At 31.4% G+C, this 10,954-nt stretch overlaps 3 protein-coding genes across 3 annotated transcripts in view; 2 read left to right on the top strand and 1 right to left on the bottom strand.

The window, feature by feature from the left end:
• LOC108913880 (cyclin-G-associated kinase) overlaps nucleotides 1–2,195 on the top strand; it is a 22,156-nt gene extending 19,961 nt beyond the window's left edge. The window contains exons 16-17 of the mRNA XM_023455786.1: nucleotides 1,001–1,162; nucleotides 1,785–2,195. Of these exons, the coding sequence (XP_023311554.1) occupies nucleotides 1,001–1,162; nucleotides 1,785–1,895 (273 nt within the window). The 3' untranslated portion in view covers nucleotides 1,896–2,195. The remainder of the gene's footprint in view (nucleotides 1–1,000; nucleotides 1,163–1,784) is intronic.
• A 646-nt stretch (nucleotides 2,196–2,841) lies between these two features.
• On the top strand, nucleotides 2,842–9,090 carry LOC108913885 (sorting nexin-30-like). The gene is made up of 5 exons (XM_018719535.1): nucleotides 2,842–3,015; nucleotides 3,077–3,349; nucleotides 3,403–3,567; nucleotides 3,652–4,134; nucleotides 8,659–9,090. Exons 1-5 carry the CDS (start codon nucleotides 2,887–2,889, stop codon nucleotides 8,992–8,994), a joined length of 1,386 nt encoding a protein of 461 aa, XP_018575051.1. The 5' UTR covers nucleotides 2,842–2,886; the 3' UTR covers nucleotides 8,995–9,090.
• Nucleotides 9,091–9,169: 79 nt separating this feature from the next.
• Nucleotides 9,170–10,954, bottom strand: part of LOC108913886 (interferon-related developmental regulator 2) — a 12,317-nt gene continuing 10,532 nt past the window's right edge. Inside the window, exon 7 of the mRNA XM_018719536.1 lies at nucleotides 9,170–9,507. Within this exon, the coding sequence (XP_018575052.1) occupies nucleotides 9,430–9,507 (78 nt within the window). The 3' untranslated portion in view covers nucleotides 9,170–9,429. The remainder of the gene's footprint in view (nucleotides 9,508–10,954) is intronic.

Genomic DNA, 10,954 nt, shown 5'->3' on the forward strand with positions numbered 1-10,954 from the left:
ATAGGTTTTATAAAATTTTAACAATAAATGCGATAGTTATAAACAAATTGAAAAATGGGCATTTTTCTTGTTTTTTGCAATAACTTATTTGTTTATTAACCGATTTTAATTTAACAAGTCTCATTTTGTAGATAATTTTACTCCCTATAAGTTGTCTGAGAGTCACTTTTCGCTAAAATTGATGGTTTTCCCTGCAAAGTGAAAAAACTGTTTTCCTCACTTATTTGTTTAAATAGAAAAGTTGGCTAATAAAATTTTTTGACTCACGAGGTGAGAGATGTCTTGTATTATGTTCCTTTGGACAATTTTATAATAATCTCGCGGATGTGACTTTTCGAGTTTCTCTTTTATTTTTGCTAATTTTAAAAATTTTGCTTAGTGTGAAACAAGACTTGAATTCTCAGTACCTACTAATATTAATGTCATTCAACAAATAGGTACATAGAAATATTTTTTGAAGTAGGCATGGAGTAGCAATGACATTTAAATTATTACATATACTTTGTAGGTTATATCTCACCCACACTCAAAACGTTTCGATAGACATTCAAATTGGTAAATTATTGGTGGATTGACCCACATATAGCACGAGAACTAATAATTTTGAGACTGATTACTCTGTCAAGCTGATTATTAGATTTTGAGAGTGTAATTTAATGCTGGACAGTTCATGTAGCCGATGTAATAGTTGTTTCCCGCAATATCATTTGTTAAAAATATGGAAAATTGTTCCTGCTCGTAACTTTTGAATGAATGAACAGATTGATATGAACTTAGTACTGCTCTTAAGTCAAAATGAGCTGTATCTAATGTGATATGAATGAATTTTGTAAATTGTAAACTTGGAAAAATTAAATTATAACTTTACCTTCTAACATTTTATCTACGAACGCTTCATCAAAGCATAATTAATTAGCTATACATAATAATATTTTAGACTCCTCCTAGTGACAGTGTTGCAACGTAACTTATGATTCGCCATGTTTCTAATCTTTTTTAGATAGAAGGAAAGAAAAATAATATACGAGCACTGTTGTGTTCGATGCACTCCATCTTATGGGAAGATGCGAAGTGGAACAAATGTGAAATGCACCAGTTGGTTTCGGCAGCTGACGTTAAAAAGGCTTATAGGAAGGCTTGTCTAGCCGTTCACCCTGATAAGGTAATTTCCTTGAAACGCTTATACAACGTGATTCTTAAGTTGAGCTAAATTTTTTTTATAGTGTGTAAAACTCGTTACAATAATCATTTTTGTTCAAAAAACTTTTCGTCAACATTTCTTCTAATTCTTCCTTGAATTCAAAGAAAAGGTTCAGAATGTCCGAGAGTCAGTCTGTCACACACTGGGGCCTTTAGTAGTCAGTTGTCCCAAAAACGCCTAAGAGGCGTTTTAGGTTGTCCCTAAAACCACTCTAAAATTATTAAGTTAGTCAAAATTAGGTTTTTTTAATGCTTTTGCTGTAATTTTTACTGTTCACTACAAAAGGCCCCAGTTTGTGTCGGGATGGTGTTGTGGCTGTAAAACTTGAACTTTTCCGCGTATATTTATACTGATTTTATTGAAATGTTTTCCAAACTTTTTTGGCTCAATCTAACTTGATGTACAATTTTTTGAGTGCTTATTTCGAGTCTTCGTCAACAAGATTTAAATTTATTGTATAAATTTGCGGCTGATTGACGTGCTTAAATTCTTTGCGAAGCAAGTTCAACATGTTAAAAAATATGACTCAACGTAGGAATCACCTCGTATAAGGAAGTGTCTCTAATTTGATATGAAATTTCAGCAAGTAGGAACGGATAATGAGAATCTAGCAAAGCTGATATTCATGGAATTGAACAATGCTTGGAGCGATTTTGAGAACGATTCATCTCAGCAAAATATGTTTTCTAGTTAAATTCTTCAACATAAAATTCTGTATTTCGTGATCATTCCATTTTACGATTAATTTATAGGTTTTATTTATTCTAGATATCTAGTTTATTCAGGAAAACGTTTAAGAATATTTCTAACTAGCTCTAAAGTGATAATAGTTAGATAAAGAGCAATCTTGTTTTCAAATTTATTGGGACAATATTTTAAAACCTAATCATAGTTACTTTTAGAGATTTAAATTGTTGAAATTAGATGTTTTATGATATTACATATTTGTTAAAGATATTTTATGTTTACACCCAATACAATATTTTTATATTATGACTGTTCTTTTTTTGTAAGTGAATTATAACTAAAATGTATTTATTGCCGTTTGTGTTAGAAATAGAAACATTCATTTTCTAAATTAAAAATTTATAAGTTATCGTTGCAATATGTAAAATAAAATTTATGGCAAGCAATACCTTGTTTTCACTTGGCAATGTTTCATGTTACCTCCTTCCAGTGCTGAACTTGTTTTATGAGCAATAATCACGAAAACAACTCGTAACTTTCAATATTGTGGATCTTCCATGTTTGTTAAATCATTACACAATTATATATTTTTTAACGAATCTATCTTGTGAAAATACCGTAAAGATCTTATAAAACTGATTTCAAAAAGATAATAGATGTCACTAGTTTCATTTTAAGGTGAATTGACGTAGCTAAAGAATTTTATGCGTAATTCTTGATAATACTGTGGTATAAACATCATTTAATATAATAATGAATGAAAAAATAATAGAATACTTTTTGTCGCTATTTTTTAGACTTGCGACATTCTTTATCTCTTTTTTATATAGTCTCGTACTATCTTTCGCATCTCTTTACCAAGAATCAATGACTACTGAACATCATAGACTTTTATTTTTTTTCCTTCTTCTTCTTCCTCCACTTCTGAAGTACATTGACATTTGCACTTTTTCATTTTACAAATAACCTCTTATAATCCAAAGATATTTAAACAAAAAATGGCTAGTAATAACTCAGCAGTTTTAGATGTACTTGTAGAAAATAAAGAGATTTCTTCTATATTAAAAGATACTAATGATTTTGATCGCTCTAGTATATGCAGCGGTTCAACTTATGATAACTCACTGGTAAGTAAAGACTACATTATAGTTTATAGTAGTTAATAGATATTATCTGTTTAATTTCAAGGTACAGTCTCCTAGTATAGAAAGTTTTTCTACTATACATGATATAGAAAATCTTTCAGAACTAAACATGGATGAGAATTCGGACCTCTGCGTTAAAATTGATAATCCTCAAAAACACTTGGAAACGTTAGAAACCTTTATCACATTTAGAATAACTACAAAAGTTGCTAGAATAGAATTCTCTGATAACGAATATGTAGTACGTAGAAGGTATAACGATTTCCTGTGGTTACGGCAAAAGTTACTAGAGTGTCATCCTTTTTGTATCATACCAGTAGGTACATTTACTTTTGAGGCAACCATTTTTCTGAAAAGCAAATTTTTTAGCCTTTACCAGGTAAACATTCTTTAATGGGCCAGTTAGATAGATACTCTAAAGATTTTATATTGTTAAGGATGAAAGCATTAAATGTTTTTATTACAAGAATTACACAGCATCCAATACTAAGTTGTAATGAACATTTTAAAATATTCTTAACAGCTAAACAGTCAGTAAGTATGTGATTGAAATATATAACTTATTTCTTCCCTTTATCATTAGAAAAAGATTATTTGCATTAAAATTGGTTATTACAGGATTTTAATTTATTAAGACGACAGAGAACTGCCATAGAACACAAGGTGAGGACATTAAGTCACGCAAACTCAACACACTCTGTATTAAAAAACCGCCATATTGAATTCGATAAAACGAAGACTTATTTAATCACACTCGCAGAGAAATTGTCGTCTATTGAGAAGATATCTAACCGCATCAATAAGGAACGATCTGAGTATGTTACAGAGTTAAACAGTTACCATCCTATATTCACCACTTGGGCTACTTCGGAACCTGAACTCTCCGAAATATTGCAAAATATAGGTAGTGCGATGGAACGGAGTTCTGCCGCTCAGAATGCACTAGTGCAAAGTTATAATACTACGGTAGGCAATCCTATTAAAGATTTCTTGGCCTATATGGATGTGGTGCAGGAAACTATAAGGAAACGGGAATCGTATCAGTACGCATACGAGGTGTCTATGGAGGAACTCGGTAAACGTCATTCCGAGAAAGATAAGGTAAAAATATTGTTTTTAGAACATTTTTATTTACGAAGAATTTGTTCCTATTATCGACAAGTTTAATAACCTGGTATGATGGATATTTATTGTCTGTATCTAATGTATAAATACTGTAAATACACCATTTTTATCTAATAGGTATAAAGGTAGTTTGACGTTCAATTAACACTATTAACGCTACTGATAACATGTTTGCGTTAGTACTTAGTAATCTTTGTTTAACCACATTTCTTTATCTTTTGAGTCGTAGAATAATACAGAACTAAAACTATTACATTCCCGTCAAGGTGTCATCTTTTTGGAAATACCTTTGTTTGTTTATGTTGATATAACGTTTAATTACTAAATAATTATTAAGAATGTTGGTTTTATTGCAATTATGACTAATGTAAATTTTTAATCAATTTTTTAGTTTTTACTTGAAATTGCAGAAAACAGAACAGAAACAGGTGCATTTCCAAAGTATTCTTTTTGCTTTGTGTTTATTTATATTTTTCTCGTCATGAGACTTTTCTGGTTAGGCAAAATCACAGCGTAATGTAAATCAGCTGGTTCACATCGTGGAAAGCGTATTAAAACAGATATAGGGTTCGTAGCGGCCGGGAAAACCGGGAAAAGTCAGGAAATTTGTTATTCTTCATAAAAAAACAGGGAATAGTCAGGGAATTTTTAAAGTATTCATGAAAGTCAAAGAATTTGATGTTTGCAACTGGAAATTTTGTGAAAGCCGGACCTGGGTTCTTGGAAAAAAAAAACTATTTATGGTTTTGAAACATTTATGAGGTTGTTAGGGTATAAAAAAGATTATGGAGTCAGTCGAGAAAAAATTTAATGCATAAACACCAATTAGTATGGGAAAATGAACTACGAGTGACCTGGATTTTTTTTTATAAGTCAGGGAAAACCTGGAAAAGTCAGGGAATTCTTTATTACTTTTGAACTATGAACCCTGAGATAATAAAAATTGATTGTAGCTTTATTACTGTAACCCGATCTTTTTCTAATCATCTCAAGTAGTTTTTGTGCAAAAGATACTGTAAGAAATGTTTCTTGGTAAAAATTATTATTGTCTGAATCGTTAAAAAACATTTTATTATGAAATGTATTTCCAATTCAGTAAAATATTTTTATTATGTATACTTATATTTTTTTAAATATAAATATATATGTATATCAGACCCATAAATTACGTATAATATCTATTTATGTTTTTAGAGAATCCATAGAAACTGCTGTAAGAAATATTTGTTCATGTAAAAGCTACACGAGCCAACCTACAGGTTGGCTCATATTATCGTTTTCATTAATTTTTAATTTTATTGATTATGATTTCCAAACTGTAAATTTTTTAAATATGTCTCTGTTTATTACACACAGCTGGGGAATTATGGAACTACTCCGTAGACTGAAACAATGCATGTCTTATGATTTCTGCACATCTGAATTTGCTTGTTTACCTGTACTGTGGCAAAACAATGATTATGTCAATGATTACAGCCAACATTTACGTCATTGTTTCAGCCTTGCCAGTAATATAATAGATATATTGTACTTCTTTCTTTTTGCATCATATATTTAAAATTTCAATATTAATAAAAATTATTTTCATTTTAGTGTTTAAAAGAATAAAATTTTACATAGTTATCCATACAGTTTTGTTATCAAATAATATAATTTCATGAAATAATCTATTTTTGAGTTTGAGTATTGCCAATAATCTGACTCGAAGAGGTCACAGATTTTGATTGTACTAAAACAAAGCATTTCGGAGAGAGTTGCACTTTTGTACGATTCTGTAGTCAGGTACTGAAATATATTGACATGGATGTATGTCCCATAAATTACTCATGTGAACAGGTGTCGTCCCAGAAATCGAGATGTAATAAAATAATAAAAAAGTTCCGTAACTTTTAAATGGGTAAACCAATCAAGACAAATCAGGTATCGAATTAAAACCAAAGTTGTCATATTAAACGAAGTTAATAAGTTTAAACCTGAGCATGAGGGAACTGAAAATGAACTGACTTTGTGATCACTTTCGGTGGTTTAAGTTTTGGTACTCAGAATTGAATAAAGCTTGTTATATGATTCGAGGAAATGTATTCAACATGGTAAGCGTTAAGGTGACAGGTTTCAGAATTCTAAATTCATAAAATTTGTGATTATCTGCCCAGTGATGGCATAGATGAGTAAAAAAAAAAATAATTTCAGACATTTACCCATAAAAAACTGACTCCCAGTTAAATTTACACAAAGTATGCCTTTGCTTTCTGAGATATCAAATATGTCATGAATTTGGATAGCTCGACTTGTTGATAAAAATTCGTTGTGTGTAAGCATTTGTAAATTCTAAAATGTTTGTTGAATTGTTCTATGTTCATTGATTTTTCTGTTGAAGTCGAATATTGTTCATATTTTTAAAAAGAATCGTTGAACCCAATACTGTTTTTTCTATATTTTCTTGGTCTATAAAGAGAACTTTTGCTATGGAAAAAATTTTAAACAAAATTTATGAAATAGGAAAGTAAATACAGGTGTACCTATCCGGAGATCTCGAAAAGGTTTCCACGTACCTAGATGTGTAAAATATATTTTTTTTCATAATAGGCAACTTGCATTTGTTTTTTAAATGTCTAGAAATACTAAATGTAGTGAAAATATTATAAATCTCTTAGATTTATAATTATTATGGTTTGGGAGAGTTATCAATCTGATTAAATGCTGACTTTGCAACCCTTGCAGTTTCTTTGTTCTGCTAAACTTATAAACATAGGTTAAGTTCATTGTTTAGTCAATTTATTATCCAGAGTAAGTACATAACTTGTAACTTTGAGATTATCGTATATTTCTGCTTTAATTCACTCAATACTTTTGTGAATTTCCAAAAATAAAAATTTTGTTTTTAGAAACCCAAACCGCAAAGTTCACTCGCATAAACAATATGTTTTCAAATGGCATCTTCTATTGTGCCATCTACATGTAGTTACCCTTTAGTTTAGGTTTCATCTTGACGGTAATGGAATTGTAGACTCGATGACAGGTAACCAATGAGCAAGTTGTTTTCAGTTGTATTAATGACTTCAAGATGTATTCTTTTTACCATTTTTAGTTGTTGATTATAGACTACAAATTGATGTACTAGAAATTAAATTTTCATGCCAGTTGTCTATTAGGCATTTCTTAGTAAAATATCGAAATAGTAAGATCCTTCTATCTTGGCTGCATTTACATGTTGTCTTTGTCAAAGGTGATGCTACAGCATCAAAAATACAAGATACTTTGAATGATTACTTCATATAAAAGTTTCATTATGTCGGGTGTGTTATATTAATATATTTAGACATATTATTTTTTTATTTTACTTTACATAATTATTAATTACCAGTCATTTACTAGATTTTCATCCGTTATAACTCGGTATGTTCTAATTTAATCATCATCTTTTTGCAAAAGTTTCCAGTTACATTATCAATTTAGACCAAATTATTTTGGTTGGAAATATATTGAAAAGCGTCTCCATTGTTAGATTAGTATTAAATACCAGTGGTGGCTCGTCAGGTGACGCACCGCTTCACCTAAAATTTCCAGTTGGTTGTGCAATTTAAAATTATTTTAAATTTTATATTCTATAATGAAAATGTATTGTGTTTGCTTGTTTAATATGCAGAAATATACAGAATAGTTGCACGGTGAACCCCTTCTAAAAAAACATTGCCTTCGTTTAGCGCAAACATCAACTTCATACCGTACGTTTAGTATACGCAAGTGATGCAAATCGAAACAGTCTGAATTTCGCTCCTCTTCGAACTGTTGTTTACGGCGGTTGTCATGGCAACGAGGTGGCCAACATGGGAGAAAATTATGGCGTGGGGATATGAGTGATGCGGATATTGAAGCAGCTTTGTCATGGCCTATCGCCTGCCTTTAAACAGTATATATGTTTCCCATGTATGATTGGAAACGCCATTGTCCAGATGGAAAATTGAGGACAAAAAGGATTTTTTAAATTGCGAAAGACCTGTGCCATATTCTCTCGATATGGAAAAAAGGGGAAGTCAAAAGACAATGTGTACGTTCGAAAGTTTTGGAATGAATGGTATTCAGAGTATAAATGGTTGTGTTGTGTGGGTGTTCATTTAAAAAAACTTTTCTGTATGCCGTGTTTAATTGTGGGTATAAAGTGGGGCGTGTGGAATAAGAAGGGATTTAACAATTTTGGGAATGTCACGCAAGGCTGTCGTAACAACAAAGCTTCTGGAACATACATGTATGGTGTGCGTTAATGTTTGCAGAAGTCCACAAGCCGAACGAATATTCCTATTTTTTATAAAATCTGAATAAAAATCTTCACAAACGTGTTTTTCAGAAATATTGCAAATGCAACCAAAAATATCTTCATTTAAAGCCATTTGACCTTGAAAAATTTGAACATTTTCGCCTGCGGCGTTTTTTTTGTCAATATGCTTCACCTTGTCAATGTCACGAGGCGCCACTGGTGAATACAAAATTTCTCGTTTTCAGCTGATCGCGATGTCGCAGAATCCATCCCAGAACGCCGGGAGCTTCTCGCTGTGGAAACAACCTACCTGCGATGATAAATTAGAAAAGTTGGGGTCGTACATCCCACAGCTGGTGAAGAAGGTGGAATCGAACCAGGACAACCTCGAGTGCGCCAACGAGTCGCTGCGCAGCGACCTGCAACGCTGGCAGCAGGAGAAGACGCTTTGTTTGAAGAAGATCCTCCTCGACTTTGTCGGCAAACAAATAAACTATTACCAGGCGACCGTCAACGCTTGGGAGTACGTGGCTAGTGAATTAAACCAACAAAACACCAGTACGAGAAGTAATGCTAAGTGATACATTTTATTACGTTTAAGTAAATAGATCTCCTTATACATTCCTTTATTTATTATCTATTACCTTAAAGTTAATATATTATGTTACTATTTTAAATGTTTTATTAGTATTTAAATGTTATTTATAAAATTCACTGCCTTTTTGTCGTAACCGTTAGGGCGAATAAAATACAGGCTGTCCTTAAGTGACAAAAATCTTATATATTACAAATCAAAGACAAATTCACTTCTTACTAGATAAAATTAAGTGTGCTACACACGCACAACACAGTAATTCACAGACGCTACTTACAATTAAGTTACAATAAAATTCAATAATTATAACTCTGATCCAAATGTTTTAATAAATATACACTCATATATATTATTAATAGAAATTTTATATTAAAAATTGTGCTAAATAAATAGAAAATAAAATCCCACTAGCAGTAATGTGTTAAAAGTCTGATCGTTTATCCCTATTTTTGGCTCTGGACAATGTCCGCGCTTTGTAGTTTACTGCGTTCACAAATCGCTGAAAATAAAAAAAAAAATTACGTTATATTTTCGATTAAAAGGTAATAGTCCACGGGCCCACGTACAAAGAAAAAAATGATTACCAGCAAGCTGTAACTTTGCGTGCAGCTTAAGTTTGAAGGGTCTCCCAAGATTTGACAACGAGGAAAATTCAACAGTGGTAAGTTTTCCCGTGATTTTCAGGAAAACATGTCAATCTGGCATGGACATGGAATGTTATGACCAGCATTTTTTTTAAGTTTAAATGAAAGATATATTTTTTTAAACCTCCCAAAAAATTCGTCCGACAAAAATGTTAGTATTCTCCTCAAATATGTCGATTTGGTGACATTATGGTTGGTGACAACCAGCAAAGCTGATTTTTCTGGGAGGGTGTGGCAATAAGATTTGAAACGAAAGTATCTTATTGTCCGACAAAATTCCCGAGAAGTTTTTGCAGTCCGACGCCCCGAAGATGTCGACTTAACGACAACATGGTTGGTGATAACCAGCAATCTGGTTTTGATTTTTTTCTCTAATAATTGAAATGTATAACACAATAATATATTTGTCCGCCAAAAAGATTGGAAAATTTGCCTTAAAAATGGGAAAAACAACTATTTTTGCGGTTCATTCCGCTATAAAATAATTAATTTTTTAAAGAAAAAATAAAGAATAATAAATAAAAAAATATCTTAACAGGAGCAACAGAAATTGAAATTCATAAATAATTATGTCTAACTAATTTAATTAATCTCCATCAAAATGATTTCTTCGTTCAAAAAACTTATATGTACATTTTATAAACTTGTAACTATTTCATAAAAAATGGTTACTGTACAATGAATGCATACATTTTTGCTTGTTTTTTAAATTAAAATTTGCAATCTTGTTTTGACAAACAGTTTACACATAGTTTTGTTCTTGACAAACGAATTTTAAAAATATTATAACGAGCGTTCAAATAAAAACGTGGTCAAGTTGGTTCTGAAAATTTGGACGTAGGGCGTAGCGTATAGCAAATGAACTTAAACGTCATGTGTCAAAGCACTATATCGCCGCTTTCAATTTGAATATTTTCGTTTTAAAAAGCGTTTAAAATGGTGTTTTCTCAAGAACAAAAAGTGTTTATCATAGAGTCCTACTTTAGAAATGGACGCAAGATTGATGGAATATGGAAGTATTCTATTGAGGAATGTCTCATAGAATTTCAAAATCAATTTCCCGGCGTTGTTGAGTACAAAATTTTTCAAAGTGCAGTTCAGCGTTGTGTTAATGTTTTTCGTGAAACGGGCAGTGTAACAAGAAAAGAAGGAAGCGGCCGACCTAAAAAGCGGACTGAAGAATTAAAAGAAAATGTCCAACAAATAATGGAAAATGCGCCAAGAACTTCTGTACGTGTTTTATCACAAATGGTGGGAGTATCAGTCGGTACCTGCCACACAGTGTTAAAAAAAGATTTGCGT

This window comes from Anoplophora glabripennis, unplaced genomic scaffold (genome assembly GCF_000390285.2).
Source record: "Anoplophora glabripennis isolate ALB-LARVAE unplaced genomic scaffold, Agla_2.0 scaffold900, whole genome shotgun sequence".
In the NCBI taxonomy this organism is placed as follows: domain Eukaryota; kingdom Metazoa; phylum Arthropoda; class Insecta; order Coleoptera; family Cerambycidae; genus Anoplophora; species Anoplophora glabripennis.

Coding starts and splice junctions, on each gene's coding strand:
- LOC108913885 (XM_018719535.1), top strand. CDS start 2,887: ATGGCTAGTAATAACTCAGCAGTTTTAGATGTACTTGTAGAAAATAAA. Junction 3,016..3,076: donor CAACTTATGATAACTCACTG/GTAAGTAAAGAC, acceptor TTTAATTTCAAG/GTACAGTCTCCTAGTATAGA. Junction 3,350..3,402: donor ATCCTTTTTGTATCATACCA/GTAGGTACATTT, acceptor CAAATTTTTTAG/CCTTTACCAGGTAAACATTC.